Source organism: Nanorana parkeri, unplaced genomic scaffold (genome assembly GCF_000935625.1).
Source record: "Nanorana parkeri isolate BGI_ZX_2015 unplaced genomic scaffold, ASM93562v1 scaffold1165, whole genome shotgun sequence".
Classification (NCBI taxonomy): Eukaryota; Metazoa; Chordata; class Amphibia; order Anura; family Dicroglossidae; genus Nanorana; species Nanorana parkeri.
Genome location: NW_017307433.1, coordinates 180,740 through 204,281, shown reverse-complemented (window position 1 = coordinate 204,281; position 23,542 = coordinate 180,740). Strand labels below are relative to the sequence as shown.

At 47.3% G+C, this 23,542-nt stretch overlaps 1 protein-coding gene across 1 annotated transcript in view; it reads right to left on the bottom strand.

Moving 5' to 3' along the window:
* LOC108796752 (rho GTPase-activating protein 23-like) overlaps nucleotides 1–23,542 on the bottom strand; it is a 257,499-nt gene that overhangs the window by 115,841 nt on the left and 118,116 nt on the right. The window contains exon 10 of the mRNA XM_018568267.1: nucleotides 5,302–5,375. Coding sequence (XP_018423769.1) covers nucleotides 5,302–5,375 — 74 coding nt within the window. The remainder of the gene's footprint in view (nucleotides 1–5,301; nucleotides 5,376–23,542) is intronic.

The following is a 23,542-nucleotide window of genomic DNA, read 5'->3' as shown; positions in this document are numbered from 1 at the left end:
TAAAAAACAGAAACACCGGAGACTCTGCCAAACATTGCATATACCAAATGCAGCACATCTGCTCATCATCATCAATCAGAATGGTGTTCTGCTCTACATACATGAACAGTTAGGTTATGCAGTACCTAAATATACAGATCCTAGTGGCTTTCAATGTGCTGGAAGAGCTGAGGGAGAACATCAGCCATGGTGAGGACATGTGATCACCGATGCTGGTACAGAGCTGAGACTGTACAAGTTAACTGTTTTTATCTGCCCCAAGGCTCCAACCACACCTTACAGACAAACAGCATCGCCGGCATCCCTCTAGCTGTAAAAGCTCCTGGCTCCTCCCTCTCCCTCCCAGTGTAGCATATAGGACTAGCCGCCTCTGTTACATGGTATAGGAATGCAGAGGGTGTCAGGCAGACACTCAGCACTGAGCACCCCTAAAAATTTGGCACCCAGGGCAACCGCCCCCATCCCACACACACACACTTTGATGTAAATGTATGCACTTGGGAGCTAAAAACATGCATGCAACATACTGTTTAAAAGGGGCCCCTCTGGGTAAATCTGTGATGGAAAAAGATGTAGGGTCCTTGTAGATCACAGACTTTACAACAACATGCAATGCCAATCTGCAGCTAACAGTTTCCCGGACTCTGTTGCCTCTCCTATAGGCCTGGGACCGGCTTTTTTGGGGTCAGCGGGAAGCTGGGGAGGAGATGGACGAACCTCCGTTTGTCGATCCCCTCCCCGTTCTATGGGACCGATTGCACCACGTCCGGTCCCATAGCAGTCAGTGCTGGGCATCTGAAGCCCAGCTACAAGCTATTGAAGTGTGATCTGCACTTCAATAGCTTATTTGGAGTGTACAGGTGACACTGGGGGTCTTTTGGACCCCCAGCATCACCCTAAAGAGTACCTGTCACCACCATCTGCTATCACATGGGGGGCTTGTAAGCCCCCCCCCCCCATGTGATAGCAAATGAAGTAAAAAAAATAACAGTTTTTAAAATTAACAGTAAATAAAATAAATCGAAAAATAATTTAAATTTTTTTTAAATGTCCCCACGAGCACGCACGTCTTCACGTAAACACGCGTCTGGTGCGCCTACGTATGAAAACGACAAACGCGCTACACATGTTGGGTATTGTCATGCACGCCGAAGTGACAGCAATAATTCTAGGGCATCTCTAAACTGATGACCTGTGTTATCTATGGACTTTTTGGGGTACTGAATTTTGTTGACGTTTCACGAACGCACACAATTTTTAACCTGGGCATGTTGGGTATCTGTTTACTCATTATAACCTCATCTTTTATATTTTATTAAACAATTGGTATTTTATTGTGTTTTGGGGCATTTAAGTACATTTTTCACTAAATTATGGGGTTTGATAAGGAGTTGCGCTAATATCGTGCAACATAAAAATCTGCAACTGCCAACATTTTATTCTATAGGGTCTTGGCTTTTAGTATATATATAATGTTTGGGGGTTTTAAGTAATTTTCAGGCCTAAAATGTGGAATATAACATGGGTGCAAAAAAAAAAAGAAAGATGAATGGGGTTAATCACTAATAATGCAGACCTAGTTGAGCACATAGAAATTAGGGATACATTGGGTAATAGTGATCACAGGATGATTAATTTTAATGTTGGGTACAGAAAAGAGAGGTGTGTAGGTCTGACAAGAACGCTACATTTCAGAAAGGCAGACTTTGATAAGCTGCGTCATCTAGTGCAGCGGTCGCCAACCGGTGGTCCACAAGAAAATGTTGGTGGTTCCCCAGGCCCCTCTGATGCCCTGCAGGCTGGGCCATCATTGAAGCGCCACGGAGGCTCCAGAGCTGCCTCTCACTGACTCAAGCAGGGGCTGTCACAAGGAATGAGAGCGGCTCTCAGTACAGTGTGGGCTCTGCTGGAGGTGGGGTATCTCATCAGTACATGAACTGAGCAGGCTGCGGGACATAGAAAAAGTGACGAGAAGTCAGGTAACAGTGGCTCAGTGTGGGGGAAGGGGAGGCACGAGGGTGGTTGGGGGCAGTGCTAAAGCTAGGGGGGGTATGTGCCCCGGGCGCCGCCGGCAGGGCCAGTGGCAGATTCGATGGGGGGGGGGGACACAATTAATATTATTACTGGGCCGGGGCGGGCAGCACCGCTCCCTCCCTCCACCAGCACTGCCACTCCTGCAGGCGCACTAGCACCTATGTATGTATGTGTATATATACTGTATGCAAATATAAATATATTCTCATATTTTTTGTTTCCTCATATATAAGTATACACACACACACACAAGAATATATTTATATATGAGGAAACAAAAAATACGAGTATATATATTTTTCAAAAATTCATATTAGTGGTCCGCGGGATTTAAAATTTTGAATTTAGAGGTCCATGAGGTCCGAAAGGTTGGCGACCGCTGATCTAGTGTATGACACTAAATGGGACAACTTAATTCTAACAATGAACACTGATGAGAAGGGGGATTGTTTCAAGAATACATTACACAGTGCTAACACCAAGTGTGTTTATCCTAATAGGTTGGACTTGATGGACTAATGTCTTTATTCAACCTCAAATACTATGTAACTATGTATACCATTGGGTAACACAAATAAAAGATGGAGAGCTAAGCCTGCATGGGTAAATAAAGCTGTAAAACATCACATCAAACACAAAAAAGCTGGCATTTAAAAATGATAAGATGGAGGGGACTGCATTGGAATTCCAGAGCTACAAGGAATGTAATAAGAAATGTAAACATGAAATCCGAGCTGATAAAATAGATTACAAAAAGCATATAGCCACAGTCAGTAAAAAACTCCCCCACAAATTCTACCAATATATAAACAGTAAAAAATTAAGCAAAGAGCAGGTCAGCCCAATAAAAGATGAGAATGGAAGATTGATCACAAACAACAGGGAGAAGGCTGAGGTATTAAAATAATTTTTCTCCTCAGTATACACTCTAAAAAAGACGGGTTTAATGGGGAGAAGTATGCGAGTAGCTCAATGCTTAAAATAGCGCAGTGGTTGACAGTAACCGGGGTTCAACAGAGACTTGTAAAACTTAATGCAAATAAATCAATGGGACCGGATAACCTGCACCCCAGGGTACTGAAAGAGCTCGGCCATGTTATAGCGAGACCGTTATTCCTCATTTTCAATGACTCATTAATGAGTGGAAGGGTACCAAGTGACTGGTGTTAAGCAAAGGTAGTACAAATATTCAAAAAAGGCTCAAGATGCTAACCTGGGAACTACAGACCAGTCAGTCTAACATCAATAGTATGCAAACTGTTTAAAGGAATGATAAAGGACTATTTAGTGGATTTTGTTTGTGACAAAAGGTATAATAAGTGATAATCAACATGGATTTATGAAGGACCCTTCTTGTCAGATCAACCTACTAACATTTTATGAAGAGGTAAGTAAAGATCTGGATGGAGGGAGGCCGGTGGATGTGGAATATCTGGATTTTGCAAAAGCATTTGATACGATACCACACAAACGCTTAATACACAAGCTGAGATCTATGGGCATAGATGACATGGTGTGTACATGGATAGAGAACTGGTTACAGGATCGTGTCCAGAGAGTATTGATAAATTGCTCTTTTTCACAATGGGCTACAGTAATGAGTGGCGTGCCCCAGGGTTCTGTGCTAGGCCCAATACTGTTTAACCTGTTTATTAATGATATTGGGGAAGGTGTTAATAGCAATGTATCTGTGTTTGCAGATGATATTAAAATTGGGGGGGGGGGGGGTAATAGACACAGGATTAAACATAACGGGAGGATCTGAATAAAATAGGTGATTTGGCAACTATGTGGCAGATGAGGTTTAATGTTGTAAAATGTAAAGTAATGCATTTTGGGGTTAAAAACAGGCGAGCGGAATACACATTAATGGGTACTCCACTAAGGAAGTCAGAAATGGAAAAAAAATTGGGGGTCATAGTTGGCAGCAGAGTGCATAACAGCACGCAATGCCAGGCTGCAGCAAAAAAAGCTAGCAGAGTACTGTCATGCATTAAAAAGGGAATGTTTTGTAGAGATAAAGCAATAATTTTGCCACTTAATAGATCACTGGTTCGGCCTCATCTTGAGTATGCAGTTCAGTTTTGGTCACCTATCCACAGAAAGGATGTCCTTGAACTAGTGAGAGTCCAGAGAAGGGCAACTAAACTAATTAAGGGGCTGGAGGATCAAAGCTATGAGACAAGGTTACTAGATTTAGACTTGTTCACACTGGAAGTGAGGAGATTAAGAGGGGACATGATTTTAAAGTACAAAATATTTGGCGGTGAAGGCAACATCAGCAATAAACTTTTTACTCCAAACTCCCTAACATGGACTAGAGGCCACCACCTAAAATTGGTAGGGAAAAGATTTAACCACAAAGGGCGTAGGGGCTTCTTCTCAGTCAGAGAGGTTACATTTTGGAACTCTCTGCCACAAGCAGTGGTATCAGCAGAGGTTATTGAATCATTCAAAAATCAATTAGATACCTTCCTCAGAGACCATAACATACAGGGGTACAGGTACTCTTAAAACCTTAGACTCCAATAGACTCATATACACACCACACACACACACACACACACACACACACACAAAGGTTAAACTTGATGGACGTGTCTTTATTCAACCTCAAATACTATGTAACTATGAACATGTGTAGCTCCCTTCCCCAGGAGGTAGTCTTAGCTAAAAGTTTAGCTATTAAAAAACAAACAAACAACAACACTTTCTCAGTCAGCATACTATACAGGGCTATGGGAATTTTTAGATTTGATAGGTGGTTGATCCAGACATTTATCTAATCACCAGTATGGGGTCAGGAAGGATTTTACTAATTTTAAATTAGCATATGCTTTGTAGTTTGCTTTTTTTTTTGCCTTCCTCCGACTCAAACACATAAAACACACACATATACACACAAACACACATGTTGAGCTTGATGGACCTGAGTCTTTTTTTCAACCATATTTACCATGTACCTATATGTAACTATAAGAAGGGGGAGGGGTTATACTGGCTAACAGTTTTGTTGTTGCCAGTGTCCAATTCTCCTGTAGTTGAAGTATAACCCATACATCTCAAAATGTATTCTGACCCTGTGTCCCTTAATGATCAAGGAATGTGTCAAAGAAACAAACTGTAGGTTGCTGCAGGGTGTTTTGTGATCACAGAGAACTACCAAATACTAAACCTTTCAATCATATTAGAGAAAGAATGCCTGTTTAAGGCCTGCATAAATCAAAAATATGAACAGAAAAAAAAGTTAAATTTCTTTCTTTTTACCAGTTTGCGAAGTCTTTTCATCCTCTCACTAGAATTTTCCAGGCGATTGGCTTCTATAAACTCATTATACTTGTCTGTAAAAATAACAGGCATCAGAGCATAAATGTACATCCAACAAGCTGGAATAACATGCAGGGACCATCATTTCAGACATGACTTTTAATTAACATCTAGCAGACCGCCAAGCCACCTCTATCATTTAAAAGAAAAGTGTAATGTATTTTCAGTGGCAGTATATTTGGAGTGATAATTGCACTGTTTAACTAAAAGGTAATTGTTCATGTGACTCACATATTTACAACCTTGGGCCACCACACTTTGGTTACTGTATTAAATATGAGATTAGTAGATTCACCATTAGAGGGAGATTTGTAAATAAAGTTCCCTAACTTACTCTCACTGCTTATTTACTTTGCCAGGTGGTCAGCTAAATTATAAAGGCACTACCCTGGAAAACAGCTTTATACTTACCTGTCCATTGGCCCATTTGCTAAAACTGTATTCGGTAGTAGAGCTTTTTATGCTTTCAGGTATGTGGAAGAGTGAGTTCCCTGCTGGCTGTTGTGGTTCCTTCCAACAAACCTTATGTCAATATTGTATCCTGCAGTGACTAGGGTTCAGCAGGAGGAACCATGGTGCCCAGAGGGATATACACCAGCCTGAGGAGTCAAATAGGATATTACTGGGAGCAGCGTTTCAGAATTAAGTTTTAGCAAACAAGCTGATGGAAAGGCAACCATAAAGTTGTGTTATTTACAGGGTAGTATGATTGTACCTTTGGCAACCATCTGACAGGGTCACTAATGGCTGTACTGTGTGGGTGATATGTTACCTGAACTGCATGATTTACAGTGGGATGGCTGACAGAAAGGTTCTGTGAGAATAAACAGTCAAACACAACCACTGTCTCAAATTGAAAAATAAAACATGTAAAAATCAATATTATAAATCAATTAAATATCAATAAATGCATAATATCCATAACACATATATAATATACACCAAATCAGTTCTAACATTATGACCACTGCAAGGTGAAGTGAATAATATTGATTATCTTGTTACAACAGCACCTGGAAGTGTGAGGAATATATTAGGCACAAGTGAACATTTTCTCCCTGAAGTTGATGTGTTGGAAGCAGAAAAAAATGGGCAATCGCAAGGATTTGATTGACTTTGACAAGGGCCAAATTGTGATGGCTAGACAACTAAGTCAGCGCAACTCCAAAACTGCAACTCTTGCGGGATGTTTCTGGTCTGCAGTGGTCCGGACCTCCTAAAAGCGGTCCAAGGAAGGAAAACAGGGTCATGGGTGGCGAAGGCTGGCCCATGTAGTCTAATACAATAGAAGAAATACTGAAGCTCAAATTTCTGAAAATTCCTGATTAGCCGGGAAGCAGTCTCCATGCTCCCTTATCACCAGGTGACGAGGAAGCATGGCGCTGGCTTTCTGGCCAATCAAGAAGCCGGGCAGTGGGTAATGATGCGCCGCCTAGCTTCCTGATTGGCCAGCTTCCCCACCGATCAGGAAGCTGGCCGGAGAGTCATTACATGGTGCCCGGCTTCCTGATTGGCTGGGAAGTTGAATCCATGCTACCTCGTTACCAGATGACAAGAGAGCATGGAGCCGGCTTCCCGGCCAATCAGGAAGCCGGGAGGTGAGTCATTACCCACTTCCCGGCTTCCTGATTGGCCGGGAAGGCAGCTCTATGCTCCCTGGGGACGAGGGAGCATGGAGCTGGCTTCCCTGCCAATAAGGAAGCCGGGCAGCGTGTAATGGCTTGCCGCCCGGCTTCCTGATACTGGAAGTTTCGGTAACAGGATAGGCATCTGGAGCATTTGGGGGAGTACAGGTACTCGCCCAAATACTTGGTATGGGGACCGACACTAGTATTAGTATTGTTGCATACCTAGTTAATATTTTAGGTTATAACTAAAAAAAGTTATGTTTTTATTAATACTTAGGTTATAGTGACACTAAACTCAGGAGTTAAAGCTTATAAATGCATTCAAGTACCTTAACTAATAACACAAATGCAGCGAATATGTCACTCGATGGTAAATCCTCAAATCATCTCTGAATTTGTGCAGAGAGTGTCTTTCCTTCTAGAGGGTGGCTACTATTCTTCCCCATGGTCCCTGTTTCCCCATGGTTGTAAAGTAGCCACTGCTCCAAGCTCGCTGCCATGATGGACTACAATCTCATGTTTAGTAGGCATGCACCGATACCGATACTAGTATCAGTGCTTCCTAATTAGTTTGGTTGCCCTCCGCTGGACTCTTTCAAGCTCAAGGACGTCCTTTCTGTGGACTGGTGACAAAAACTGGACCGCATAGTCCAGATGAGGCTGAACCAGTGATCTATAAAGTGGCACAATTATGGACTTGTCTCTGCAATAAATCCCCTTCTTAAGACAGGACTCTACTTGTTTTGTTTACAGCAGTCTGGCACTGCAAGCTACCATTCAGTTTGTGGTCTACAATGGCCCCCAAATCTTTTTCTTTTTCTGACTTCCCTAGTGGCATACCCATGATTGTATAGCCCGTTTGCTTATTTTTAATCCCAAAGTGCATTACTTTGCATTTATCGACATTAAACCTCATCTGCCATATATTAGCCCACTCCCCTATTTTATCCAGGTCCTCCTGTAATGTTAAACTGTCTAGGTCCGGGGGCGTGGCTTGCCAATGGCGACGTAGGACGTGACTCCTTGGAGCTCTGCATCTCCCGGCACCGGCCTAAGCTCTAGTGGACGTTATTCTCCCCCTCTTTGGATGTCTCGGGTGCCGGGGAGTCAGCTGTGCCTCCGGAGTTCCCGTCAGTCGGACTTGGCTGAGTTCTTCGCCCCCGCGGGCACCACGAGCCGACCGGAGGACACGCGACACATGGCGTCTACCCGCTCCATGGCCGCATGCCCCACTCCGTCCAAGACCCGGAGATCCCGCAATCGGGCCAGCCAGAGGCCTGTCCCAGGCCCGGAGTGAGGCTTGATGATCCCGTCTGCAGGAGTTTGCATTGATGCCTCAGGTTTTGTATGCATTCCCCCATGTCACGGCTGATGTTTGCACTGTCTAAGTCAGCATTGAGGTTCGGACAGTTGAACTAAGTGGGGGGCCCCCCCTGGGTGCTACGTCTGACCACAGAGTGACTATTGTTGCCCTTCACCAGTTTATGGGGTTTTTGGGCCTAGGGGTGGAACCCTTCTCAGCATCGTGATTTCGATATCGGAGAGTTATGTTCACAGATTCATAGTTATGTTGTTTCTATTTACTTAGCTAGCCGGTTGTATACTGTATACGGGGTGGCGGACTGCTCATGGGGGGGTTAAGAGCGGCCAGCAGCAGAGCCCTCTAGGGGTCGCTGTGCGGCGGCACTCTCTCCCAATATGGGTCCTCCGACTTCCTGCCTGGGAGGGGTGAGACATGTTTCTGGTGTGCTCATACTATGTTAATCTGCTTATATCCAATATGCTAGGTTGAGGTGCCGTTCTGATGCATCTTCCACACTGCTATTGTTTTCAACCACTGTTTGTTGATAACTTCACCCCCATAGGTTGCACGCTCACACCCTATCCGTACAGGGATGGGCGTGACTCACAATAAGGTTTTAGCTGACCTGTAGTCAGTGTCAGCTTCTTCTTCTTTTTGCTTTTTTCCTACTTTCTCTTTTCTAGATCATCTGCATCCTCTTTTCTTACCTTGCCTTGACTGCTTTCTTTCCCCCTACCCCTGCTCCATCCTTTCCCTCTACCCCACTCTCCCCCTCCTGCCTCCCCCTGGGCCTCCTACGGGGCGGTGGAGTAATATGGCACCTCTCTCGTTATACTCCCCGAATGCCTGGGGGTTGAACATTCCCGAAAAAAGATCGAGGCTACCTTTCTGACCTGCGCTGAGCCGGAGCCCAGGTGGCTTTTATACAGGAAACCCATTTTAAAATAGATGCGATCCCTAAATTGACGAATCAGGATTTTCCCGTGGTGTATCATGCGGTATCACCGCTCTCCAGGTCCAAAGGAGTGAGTATCCTGCTTTCCAAATCGGTGGCGTGGACAGGGGTTGATCAGTTGGTTGATGATGGGTCGGTTTCTGGTGGTTAAGGGACGTGTGGGTGATACCACGGTGACGCTGGCTAATGTGTATCTACCCAACACTGACCAGTTGCAGTTCTTGCGATCTTTTCTTCCCCGCTTGGAAGATTTCCAGGAGGGGACTCTGATCTTAGGCGGGAACTTCAACATGGTCATGGATCCCACAGTGGACACCTCCAGGGGTGCCTCTCACCTCTCCTTCTCCTACCTTCGGAAGCTTAAGTCAGCACCCCAACAACTGCATCTCATGGACGTGTGGCGTACCTTGTACCCGGAGGGGCGGGACTTCACTTACTATTCTACAGTCCATCAATCCTACTGCAGAATAGACTATTTTTTCATTCGGCATGGGGACCTAAATAGAGTTCTATCGACCTCTATAGACTCCCCGGTACTCTCGGATCACGCCCCGATTCAGTTGTGTGTGGATCTCCTTGCTCCCTCCTTGAGGTGTTCCTCCTGGAGGCTCAATGAGTCCCTATTACAAGACCCTGACATACACGCGGACCTGACGACTTCCTTGGCGACTTACTTCAGAGTGAATGCCACTGACCAAGCTGACCCTCTGTCTGTGTGGGAGGCACACAAGTGTGTCTTACGGGGTGTGCTGATTAAGCATGGAGCGAGAAAGAAGAGGGAGCTGAATGCCCAAATTGAGACCTTGATGTGCCGCCTGTGCAGACTGGAGGCGCTACACAAAAAGTAGCTGGCAGTGGCGGCCTACCGGGAACTTGTTCGGGTCTGTGAGGAGCTTAATGCTCTCCTGTTTGTCCAGGTGAAGAGACGGGCTATGTGGGGACGGAGATACTTCTATGAATATGCTAACAAACCGAGTAGGTACTTAGCCGGGGCTTTAAGGGGCTCGAAAGGTAAAACCTTCATATCACACTTGATGTCGTCAGGGCTCCCGCCTCACTTTATCCCAGGACATGGCAGAGGAGTTCTGTGATTTCTACCATAAACTCTACAACCTTGAACCGGACCCCAACATCCGGAAGGCACCTGCCCGAGTAGCGGAGATAGACCAGTACCTTAGTAGCTCCGGTCTCCCTTCGCTTTCTCCGGCAGACAGGGAGGGCTTGGACCGCCCGATTTTGGCTGAGGAGCTAGCAGGTGCACTGAAGCGATCCAAGTCCGGCAAGGCGCTGGGCCCGGACGGTTTCACGATCCCGTATTATCGGAAGTTCCTAGAACAGCTGTCCCCTTATTTCGTGGCGGCCTTCAACTCCATTCTTCAGCATCGTCCCTTTCCAGTAGATTCCCTGAGGGCACATGTTGCGGTGATCCCTAAAGAGGGGAAGGACCCAGCACAATGTGGTAGCTACCGCCCCATAGCCCTACTAAACGTGGACCTAAAACTCTTTGCGAACATTCTAGCCACCAGACTCTCGCCATTTATTCAAACTTTAGTACAGGATGACCAAGTGGGATTTGTTTCAACTAGAGAGGGCAGGGACAGTACCACGCGGGTTATCAATATCATCCATGAGGCGTGTTCCACATCCTCTCCATTGATGGTCCTTTCGACTGACGCCGAGAAGGCGTTTGACAGGGTGGACTGGCTGTTTTTGAGGTTCACTCTCCGCTATATCGGCCTTGGTCCGCATATGTTCTCATGGATATCCGCGCTTTATTCCCACCCCACAGCGGCTATCAAAGTCAATGAGGCTAGATCCTCCTACTTCGCTCACGGACGGCACGCGACAGGGATGCCCCCTTTCCCCACTGATGTACATACTTGCTCTGGAACCCTTCTTGGGACATGTCAGGATGAATGGGGGGATCTCAGGCTTCCGGTCGCACTCCATGGAACACAAGGTCTCCGCATATGCAGATGACCTGTTATTCTTTGTCACGCAGCCCCAGGTCTCCCTACCAGAACTCATGAGGGAGTCCAAATGTTACGGTTCCCTATCCAACCTGGCGATCAACTGGTCCAAATCGGCGGCGATGAACATCACGTTACCTCAGGTAGAACGAGACGCGCTTCGGGTTGCATTTCCCTTCAAGTGGGAGGCTCATTCCCTGCCATATCTAGGCACCCATATCACGGCGGAATTGAAATCGTTGTACGAAGCCAACTTTGCCCCCCTCTTATCACAGATTAAACAAGACTTAAGAGCGTGGCAGGCGCTAACGGTGACATGGTTTGGACGCTGCAACGCTCTTAAAATGACCATAATTCCCAGAATACTCTTTTTGATGCAAGGGCTGCCCATTCGTCTACCGCCTTCCTTCTTTTCTCGCCTACGCAGAATGTTCTCGCTTTACGTTTGGGCGAACGGGGTTTCCAGAATTGCCAGACGCCTCCTTACTATGCCTAAATCAGCAGGTGGGATCGGGCACCCCGACGTGAACCTGTATTACAAAGCAGTACACCTTAATAGAGTTGTGGACTGGTGTTGCCACTCCACTCACAAACAGTGGGTGCGTATGGATCTAGAGGTCACACCGATCCCGCTGCCAGGCCTTCCGTGGCTCTCAGGCCACATGCGCCCGACATCCCACGATCGGAGCCACGCTCAGGATTGCGAGGGCTTTGTTTCGCTCCTGTTCCATCTCCCCGTTCCCTTCCCCGCTCACCCCAGTGATAGGAGACCCGGACTTCCCAGTGGGTATGGAAAACCGACGCCTACGACTCTCATAGGTCTCAACAAATTTCGGATACGGGCCTTTATGGCTGTAGGAAGTTGGTTGGGGATACCGGCACTGAGATCTTTGCTGGAGACACCCCTGGATGTTTGGACTACCTACTAACTCCGGCACTTTTTGCTGGCAGTACCCTCCTCGCTGCAGATGGATAGGTCGCTGACTCCCTTTGAGGACATGTGTGGGAGGGGGGGAGCCGGTCAGACATGCACTGTCCCAGACTTACAAATTGTTAGTTGCCCCCCCACCAGATTTCGCCCCGCAATTTCTGCAGAGGTGGGAAGCCGGCTTGAATACTGCCTTTACCCCTCAACAGAGACAAGATGATGTATTTCTCCCTTAAATGCTCGATAGCCAACAGATTTCAAGAACAGGGATACAAAGTCTTGTCCCGGTGGTACAGGGTTCCACACGTCCTGAACAAAATTAACCCCAACATTCCAGCGGTGTGGTGGAGGTGCGGTTCTGCAGTGGGCACGATGTTGCACATTTTCTGGAGTTGCCCCTCCTTGAGCAGGTTTTGGGCTGAGGTGAGAGATTATCAACCAATTGGTGACACCAGAATTGGTTCTGACCCCAGAGGTGTTCCTCCTGCACATGACCAGTTTATCGAGGCACAATTACAAGGCGTCGCTATCAATACACTTGCTAAACGCTGCCAGCGTGTATCCCGGCCCTCTGGAGATCGACCCAGGCTCCATCTCTGCGCCTTTGGCTGGCAAAGGTCAATGAGATTCACCAGATAGAGCAACAGCTACTGTTCACAACACTGAAGAGAAATTCCGCAACACCTGGAGAGCGTGGTCCCACTACACCGCTACCGACGCTTATATTCGGATTGTGACCCCTGTGGGGGGCTCATGAGTACTATTCCCTCATTGGGACGCACTTGCCCTACGACATGTGTAGCTTTTGCATCCTGTGTGAAGTATGCTGGCTCGTTGCATTATTCCACTGGGGGGTCGCTGGGGGAAGCGGGAGACCCCCCACTCCGCTTCCTTTTTCCCCTTCTCTTTTTCCACACCTGCTTTTACCTTTTTCAACTGTTCTCCTTTTCTACCTCATAAGCAGACTATCATACAGCCACCCTATTGCATTATTGATGGTCGCTCAAGGAATATGGCTTCCGAGCGTGGGGCTCCACGCTGGCAAGAAGTCATGATCTTCCTCTTGTATATGGGTTGCCCACACTGATGGCGGTTGAACCCCCCGCTCGGTCGCCATTTTGAGCGGGATTGAAACTGGAACACTCGCAGGGGCGGTGAATTACGCTACCCGACCAGTGGCGAGATTATAATTTCGTAGCGAGGATTGCATAGATTCACTGTGCCACTGTGCCTTGTACACTATTGTCTCGTTTGAGGTCTCGTTACTTATGATAAGTATACTTTACTCTTAATGTACTGCAGTCGGCTGCCTGCGTGCAGGCCTCTACATGCAATATTTGTATCAGTTTGCATCTTTGATTAATAAACTTGGATTTAAAAAAAAAAACTGTCTAGGTCCGTTTCTATTACCCTCCCGATTTTGGTATCATCAGAAAACACTGAAACATTGCTACTCACCCGCTCCCCGATGTCGTTAATAAATAGGGTGAACAGCATTGGGCCTAGCACAGAACCCTGAGGCACACCGCTCATGACACTAGCCCATTCTGAAAAGCTGCCATTTAGAGATACTCTTTGTACCTGTTCCTGTAGCCAGTTCTCGATCGATGTACACACCATTCCATCTATGCCCATGGATCTCAGCTTGTATAACAAGCGTTTGTGTGGTACCGTATCAAAAGCCTTTGAGAAATCCAGATATACTACATCCACCGGCCTCCCTCCATCCAGAATTCTACTTACCCCCTCGTAAAGTTAGCAGGTTAGTCTGGCAGGAACGGTCTTCCTGAACCCATGCTGATTGTCATTGACTATGCCATTATCCTGAACAAATTCTACCAAATAGTCCTTAATCATTCCCTCCAACACTTTACATACCACCGATGTAAGACTAACTGGTCTGTAGTTCCCCGGTTGGCATCTTGCCCCCTTTTTGATTGGAACTACCGTAGCCCTCCTCCAGTCACTTGGAACTCTATCCATTCATTAAAGAGTCCTTAAAAATGAGGAATAATGGTTTTGTTATAACCTGGCTTAGTTCTTTAAGTACTTTGGGGTGCAGGTTATCTGGTCCCACTGCTTTATTTGCATTAAGTTTTGCAAGTCTTTGAAGCATCTCAGTTTCTGTCAACCACTGCGGTATATTTTGTGCTGAACTATGTGTTTTATCATGTACATTAAACCCGTCTTTTTCCTGAGTGTATACTGAGGAGAAAAACATGTTCAGCGCCTCGGCCCTCTCCTTGTCATTTGTGACTATCCTCCCGTTCTCGTCCTTTATTGAGCCTATCTGCTCCTTTCTCACCTTTTTACTGTTTATATATTGGTAGAATTATTTTTTTTTTTTACTAACTGTGGCAATATGCCTTTCGCACTCTCTTTTAGCTGCCCGGATTACTAGTTTGCATCTTTTATTACATTCTTTGTAGCTATTGAACGCTAATGCTGTCCCCTCCATCTTATATTTTACAAATGCCGATCTCTTGTCCTTGATGTGTTGTTTTACAGTTTTATTTAGCCATACAGGCTTAGTTTTCGATCTTTTACTTTTGTTACCCGGTATACACTTGGCAATAGCAATATATAATGTGTTCTTAAAACAGTCCCACATTTGATCTGAGTTCAGGTTGTGGAATAAGTTTTCCCATTTGATGTTCCCCACTAGGTGGCGTAGTTTATCAAAGTTAGCCCTTCTGAAATTTAGGGTTCTTGTCCGTCCAGCCCACTTCCCTTTCCTGTATCTAATGTTGAAAGTAATCACATTGTGATCACTATTACCCAGTGTCTTCCCAATTACAATATCTTCAACTAACTCTGCATTATTAGTAATGATTAAATCTAGGATGGCATTTTTCCTAGTTGGAACCTCAACCACCTGGTCCATGAAATTGTCTCGCAACATGTTCAGAAATCGGCCTGCCTTTGTCGAACCTGAGGTACAAGTAACCCAATTTAGATCTGGGTAATTGAAGTCGCCCATCACGACTACATTGCCCTCCCTCCCAGCTATTTCTATTTTGGACTGTAGATGAGCCTCCCCCTCCCCCCCTCTATTTGGAGGTTTGTAACAAATACCCACTATTAGTCTACGACTAGCATCCATTATTTCTAGTTCTAGCCATAAGTAGGGATGTCCCGATACCGATGCTAGCATCGGAATCAGGCCCGATACAGGGCATTTTGACAAGTACTTGTACTTGTCAAAATGCCCCAATGCCTAGTGCCGAAGCTTGCGCTGTTTTTTTTTTTTTGGGAAGGCTGGAGGAGCGTCACGTCACTGCTGTGGGTGGAGCTCCAGGTGGGTCTAATGTAGTTGGCCGGCGACCTGGAGCTCCGCCCACAGCAGTGAAGCGACGCTCCTCCGCTCTGCCGTTCAGCGCCGCCGACGTCCTCCTCACATGAGGAAAAAAGCTCCTACCTTCCGTGGTGGCTGGGGTCCTCTGGGAAGGCTGGAGGAGCGTCACGTCACTGATGTGGGCGGAGCTCCAGGTGGGGTCTAATGTAGTTGGCCGGCGACCTGGAGCTCCGCCCACAGCAGTGACGCGACGCTCCTCCGCTCTGCCGTTCAGCGCCGCCAACGTCGTCCTCACATGAGAGGAAAAAAGCTATCGGCAGCTCGTGAGGCACCTCCATTGCACAGGCACCATCAAGTAAGGGCCTGTGTTCAAATAATGTTTGGAATCGGATGGATCATGTTACTATCTATGGATCATGATTTTAAACTAATACTCTATATGAAGTACACACTATAGTACACACACTATTAGTTTAAATCATGATCTATAGTACATACAGAATATGTAGTTGTACTATAGATAATGATTTAATGCACCTCTGTCAACCTTTTACAAATACTGTCTGAACTAGGAAAGCTTGTTAATACAATAAAACTTAAAGGCAATACTTCTGAGCCACCGAACTGCTAGATTCTGCTAGAGAGTACTGTACTATGGATCGTGATTAACCTAATCATGTTATCAGGGGCGTAACTAGAAATCACAGGGCCCCATAGAAAAAGTATCGGTAATTGGTATCGGCAAGTACATGAGGACCAGTACTTGCACTTGGTCTTGGTCTTAAAAAAGTGGCATCGGGACACTAGCCATAAGGATGCCACGCCTTCTCCACTATTTATGTCGGGATCCCGGTCCGGGCATGTCGTCACCGGGCTGGGATTCATTGCTGAGTGATTTCAGCTAGTACCAAGTCATCTGTGATCCGCTCCTGTGTATTTACCTGCTACCTGGCTTCCTTCTTGACGTTCCATCTGGATTATTCCCCTTGTACTTCGCTGTCCGCCTATTACCGACCCGGCTTGCCTCTCGACTATTCTTGGAATCCTGTCTTGTACTTTGCTGTCCGCCCGTTACCGACCCGGCTTGTCCCTCAACTTCCTCTGCACGGCTGCCTACTCTGCTCAACCACCACCTGTTGCAGTTACCCGATATCCTAATGCGGCACCCGTGCACCCCCTGCCTGAGCACACTGTCTTCACCCCCGTTAGTGGGCCCGAAGGGAGGAACTTTGCCAGCAAATCACCTCCCTTACTTAGGCGGTACAGGGACTCCAGGACGGCTATTTTCAGTTGGAAGGCCGGCTGGAATCCATGACTCGGGGCACCCCAGCAGCACCAACCCCGCCACCAATTGTTCAAGCCGAGGCAGCTCCAGTACCACTGGCCGCAGCCGCCATGGCACCACCTCCAGAACCCCGTGTGCCGGCACCTGAGAAGTTTTCCGATGATCGGAGCTAGTTTCGGGCTTTCCGGAACGCATTCCAGCTCTATTTTCTACTACAGCCTCGTACCTTCGTCACGGAACAAACCAATGTGGGATTCGCCCTTCTGCTGAATGAACCGCAAGTCTGGGCTCATCGTCTCTTGGAACTGTCTGACACACTCCTGGATTCATCCAAAGAATTAATGGACGCCATGGCATTACTATACGACGACCCTCATCGGTCCTCCTCTGCCAAGACTGTTCTGGTCTCACTTCGCCAAGGTCGCCGGCCAGTAGAGGACTATGTGGCAGAATTTAAGAGATGGGGTTCGGATACCAATTGGAACCAGGCAGCACTCCGCCACCAGTTTCGCCTAGGGCTATCTGAGACCCTGAAAGATGAATTGGCTCGTGTTGGAGTGCCCAAGGTTCTTGATGAGCTTATCCTGCTTGCCATCCGAATCGACCGATGCCTGAGAGAACGGAGGATAGAGAGTGCTGGCCAGCCTCGACCCACCTGGATGCTGCCATGGGTCCAACCTTTGGGTCCAACCATCGACCAGCACCACCAGGGGGGTTTTCCGAACCGACAGAACCCATGCAGATAGGGCTGCTGCGGGCTCCGCTCACCCCTGGGGAGAAGGAGCGACGACGCCAGCTGGATTTATGCCTGTACTGCGGCGGATCGGGACATTGCACGGACCTGTCCCGCCAAAACCCGTAAGTGGCCATGCGCCAATTCCATGTCTGAACCTAGGGTGATGCGGATCTCATCTCATCTTGTCATTCCTGTGTCGTTACAGCTGCCAGGGAGAGTTCTTCATACCCAGGCCATCCTTGATTCAGGGGCCTGCAGCTGCTGCATGGATCACAGATTCGACCTGCAGCATCAAATCCCCATGCAAACCAAACTCCAGGAACTAGTCGTTCACCTGGCAGACGGCAATCCTCCTAGTTCTGGACCTGTTAACCATTCCGATTCCTACTACGATTGCTTCCAGACATCACGAGCTCCTCCGTTTAGATGTCATCTGATCACCTCGGTCTCCCATCATCCTGGGAATACCATGGCTCCAGGCTCATAACCCGCACATCAATTGGGAGTCCGGAACTGTCTCCTTTACTTCATCCTACTGTAAACAGTACTGTACCCATTCAAATGGGCCCCAGGGCTTGTCCCTCTGTCAGCCAGCCCCAGACCCCGAACTGCATCGGAGGGTTCCCCGTGTCTACCATGACTTCCTTGATGTTTTTGACAAGCAGAAGGCAGATACACTTCCACCACACCGGGCTTATGATTGCCCCATCGACCTTCTACCAGGTGCAGCGATTCCCTTCGGGCGCATCTTTCCTCTCTCAGAACCTGAGCTGGACACTCTCAGGGAATACATTGAGGACAACCTATAGAAAGGCTTTATTCGCCCCTCCACGTCCCCGGCTGGAGCCGGAATCTTTTTCGTGGAGAAAAAAGATCATACCCTGCGTCCCTGCGTGGACTACCGGGAGCTAAACAACATAACCATTAAAAACCGCTACCCTCTTCCATTGATTCCCGAGCTGTTCCAGCGACTCCGTTCTGCAACAGTGTTCACCAAACTCAACCTGCGGGGTGCCTACAATCTCATTCGGATCCGGGAGACGAGTGGAAGACGGCCTTCCGTACTCGATTCGGACATTACGAGTATCTCGTCATGCCCTTCGGGCCATGTAATGCCCCGGCCACCTTCCAACACTTGGTGAACGATGTCTTCCGAGACGTTTTGGATCTCTTCGTCATAGTCTACCTTGACGACATCCTCATTTTCTCGACTTCCCTGAACCTTCATCACCACCATGTGGAACAAGTCCTCTGTCGTCTTCGACAACATGGATTATTTGTCAAAGCCGAGAAGTGTGAATTTGAATGTTCCTCGATCCAGTTCCTAGGGCTGGTTATCTCAGCCGGCGGCATCTCCATGGATCCCCAGAAGATATCTGCCATTCTGGACTGGCCTCCACCCATGGACAGAATCGCTATCCACCCGTAACCTTAAACTAGCCTGCCCTTCCAAGAAACTGGGACCCAGGTACATTGGGCCCTTTCCGGTGGAGCGACAAATCAACCCGGCCTCATACCGCCTGTCTCTTCCAGCAACCTACCAGATCCACCCCGTCTTCCACACTTCTCTACTAAAGCCGGTCACCCCAGACGTCTTTCCGGACCGTTCTTCCGACACACCCAGCCCGGTAGTGGTTAACGGCAAAGTGGAATACGAAGTGGAAGCGATCTTGGATTTCCGTAAGCGCGGTGGCACGGGTCAGTATCTTATCAAGTGGAAAGAAAACTCATGGGAGCCTGTGTCGGCAATCCGTGCCCCAAGGCTCATTCGGATCTTTTTGCGTAACATGCCAGACAACCCCCGCCTGGTGGGCGCCCGGAGTTCGCCCCTTGGGGGGGGGGGGGCCATGTCGGGTCCCGGTCCAGGCATGTCAGGTTCCGGTCCGGGTGGCCCGTCGGCCATGTTGGGTTCCGTCCCGCGGGACGTGTCATGTCCCGATCCAGGCCGCTGTGCAGGGACACACACGCAGGGAGCCTTCCATCGGCGCTGCTGGGCCACACAGGCGCAGATGCCCGGTGACCCGGCGGGGTCCGCCCCGCACGGCATGACATCATGACGCTGCGCGGGTGACGTCATCACGTCGGCGCACGCGCAGTACAACGTCCTCAGCCTATTTAAAGCCACACAGGGCTGGGATTCATTGCTGAGTGATTTCAGCTAGTACCAAGTCATCTGTGATCCGCTCTTGTGTATGTTCCTGCTACCTGGCTTCCTTCTTGACGTTCCCTCTGGATTATCCTCTTGTACTTCGCTGTCCGCCTATTACCGACCCGGCTTGCCTCTCGACTATTCTTGGAATCCTGTCTTGTACTTCGCTGTCCGCCCCGTTACCGACCCGGCTTGTCCCTCAACTTCCTCTGCACGGCTGCCTACTCTGCTCAACCACCACCTGTTGCAGTTGCCCGATATCCTAATGCGGCACCCGTGCACCCCCTGCCTGAGCACACTGTCTTCACCCCAGTGGTCATCAGACGGGGTTGCAAGGGAGGTCCTCCTCGTCACATCGGGCCCACACCTCGGACTTAACAATTTGACGTGATATCGTCCCTTATATGCATATTTAGATTATTTTTAACATAAATGCATATTCTCCCCACCCCCCCCTTCTCCCGCATCTGTCCCTCCTGAACAGGTTATACCCCTCTATATTGGTGGCCCAATCATGTGCGCTGTTTAGCCAGGTTTCCGCTATTCCCACTATATCGAAGCCCTCTTCGAGTAGTATAAGTTCAAGCTCTTCTAATTTATTAAGTAGACTTCTAGCGTTTGTGTACATACATTTAATTCCTGTCTTGTTATGGGACCAAAGTTTACTTCTATCGTGTTCCACACTATTTTTATTGTTTGGCCTTGATATTGGTCGGCCATTCTTAATTATATTATCTTGGGCCACAGGATTTACTATATTGACTGCTTTGGCGCTGGTGACTGGAGCGAGCCCACTATTTACCCTTTTATTACATCCCTCTGTCTTATTTGTATCCATGTTTTCACATTTAAGATAAATATTTTTATTTTATGCCCTCCCCTTTGTCCCGTTAAGCAGCACACTGTTCGACGCTCACGGTTCCGATGACAGATTACCTTGTCAGTCCGCCTGATGATGGCATCTCCCACCACCAGGATCTGCCTCTCATGACCCTCCACCCTGCTCCCATACTCGCCAGAGCAGTCACTCCCCCTGCGGATGGAGGATGCGTCCTGCTCCAGCAGTGCCCACCTGAACTAATATCCCCAACATCCTGCAACTTGGCATATTTATTGGGGTGAATCAGATCAGGGCTGACCTCTCTCGCACTCTTCCCTTTACCCCGCCTTCTAACAGTGACCCAGCTACCCACCTCTGGATCCTGCTCCTCCGACCCCCCCTCCTCATCCAGACCACCCTGCACGACAGCCTGGTGCGTTATGTCCAGAATCTTTTCCATGATGGTTATGCTCCTAAGTGTTGCCAGTTTGTTGTTTAGATCCAGAATCTGGGTTTCCAAACAAACAACTCGCTCACATCTAGCACAAACGTATTCCCCCTCGAACGCATGTTCAAGGAACGCATACATTGCGCATGACATCCACTTGGTTGCATACCCACTCATGGAAGACATTATTTTATTCCACCCTTTATTATTTTATTGTATAGAAGATTAATTATTTGTATATTTATTTATGTTTAGTGGCTCTCAAGTTGCTCTTTCAATAACCTGCGGTTAAATTAAGTTACACTAGCACCCTGGGGTTAAATTGCACTAGCGCCCTAATAATAATTGATACAAAAGCCCTGGGGTTAAATTATGCAACTGTCCGGGGGTTAAATTATGCAAATTGCCTTGGGGTTAATTTATACTATCGCCCTGGGGTTAAATTACACTTGCGACCTGGGATTGGATTACACTTGCGCTCTGGGTATATATGAACTAAGCGCCCTGGGAATAAATGACACTAGCGCCCTGGGGTTAAATTACTCTACTGTCCCGTGGTTAAATAGACTTCCGGCCTTGGTATTAAATAACTCTACAGCCCTCTGGTTAAATTACACTGGGTTTTAAGTGTACTATAACCCTGGGGTTAAAAATGCTACAGTTCTGTTGTTGAAATACTACAGTACCGGGTTTGGAATACTACAGCACTGGGGTTAAAACTACGGTATCGGGGTTAAATTATACAAGCGCCCTGGGGTTAAACTACCCGCTACCCACTTACAGACTACAGGCTACAGACTACAGGAACCCCTCACCCCTCCCCCCCCTCTCTTTCTTACAACCTTATCTGGCAGTCTCTCCGCTCCGTTCCTCCAGTTCTCTCTTCTGGCCAGGTCAGGTCACGTCCACACGATCCTCTTGCTGACGTCTTGCTCTTGCTCTTCTCGGCTCTGACTTCCCGGACTCCTTTCTCTCTCGCCACAGCCACATTACACGGCGCCCAGCTTCCTGATTGGCCAGAAAGCTAGCTCCATGCTTCCTCGTCACCTGGTGAGGAGGGAGCATGGAGACGGCTTTCCTGCTAATGGGACTTCTGGTATCGGTATTCGGTATCGGCGAGTGCCCCCCAAAAAATTATCGGTACTCGATACGGAAAAACTGTTATTGATGCATCCCTAATGTTTAGTTTACTAATTTGTATTGAGAAAGTAGTTCATCACTGGAGGAAGCTTGGAGCGGTAACTACTTTATAACACACGCAGGGATCATGCACGGATCAAAAGTTGACACCCTCCAGAAGGAAGCCCAGTGTCAGCATTAATTCAGAGATGATTTGAGGATCTACAACCGAGTAATACACAAATAAGCTACATTTTTGTTAATAGTTAAGATACTTGAATGCATTTTTAAGATTTGACTCCTGAATTTAGTGTCACTTTAACAACAATTAAATATTACGCTATGGGTCAGTTTACTAATGATCACTTACTTATTTTTCCATTGTTCTTCTATTACTTTGAAAAGAACTACTTCACTTAGTAAAGTTGTCTGTTAAAACTTACTCTGGTAGTGAAGCATTAGTAGTAAATTACTCATTCACCTGATATATAATTTGAGGCACTGGATTCTGGATGGTGTGTATGTTTCACCTAGGTTTCTCACATACATGTTTTGGAGGCTTTCTAGAGCATTTGGTTAGAATAAACCTCTATTCCTAGGTTCACATCTTATCTGGAAGCCAGTTGTGCATATGCCTATAAATACTGTATAAAATTTCCACTCGCCTGCTCGCATTTGGCGGGTGGAAATAAAGTGAGGGCGAGCCAGGCACGAGATCAATCCGCTCTCTCCCTTCTCTCCTGCACTTTCAGTTTCCTCCTGCTCTGTCCTCCCATGATCGGCTCCTGTGACCCTGTCTTTGTTTAGACAGGTGACAGGCGACATGTCTGTGTGTATTAGAAGCCAGCGTCTCCTGTCTCCATAGATACCCGCTCTCTACTGCGCATGTGCAGCCAGACGGGACCATGAGCTGGAACGTAGTGTCCCGTCTAGCTATGAGCGCCCCTGTTCCCATGGCAGCACAAGTCGCCCTGAACTAACGGCCATGTGCTGTGATTCTTGCTTTGATCTCCACACTGCTATTTCTCAGGAGGGGGAAACCAATCTGCAAAGGGTCATGGACGTAATTTGAGCTCTGCAAGCAGGCACTCCAGTCTATTTTTTAGCATAGTTGAAATACATTCCCTTTCATGATTGTTTAAGTTTATTTGAATTATCTGGCGGTAATGCGACATCATACTGATGTTATAGGAAGTTGGGGGCAGTTCTTTACAGGAAAAACCTAATCACCAAATAGAAAAATAGTAAAGTGTTGCTGGAAGTTGTAGTCCCCTATAGCTGGTGCCATTCTGCATTTATATATAAAGTGTAGCTGGGAGTTGTAATCCTCTATAACTGGTACCATTCTGCATTATTGGATACATTTTCCTTTAGGTTTACATTGCTTTATGGTAATATTGTAAACGTTGTTAATATTTATTTTTATAACCTTAGTCTGAATAAAACATTTAATAATGTAATTTCATAAGATAATTTAAGTGGGCGTGTTTAGGGGCGGAGTTAAGGCAGAGGCAGGGTAGGGGTTAGGTGGGGCAACTGGTGGTG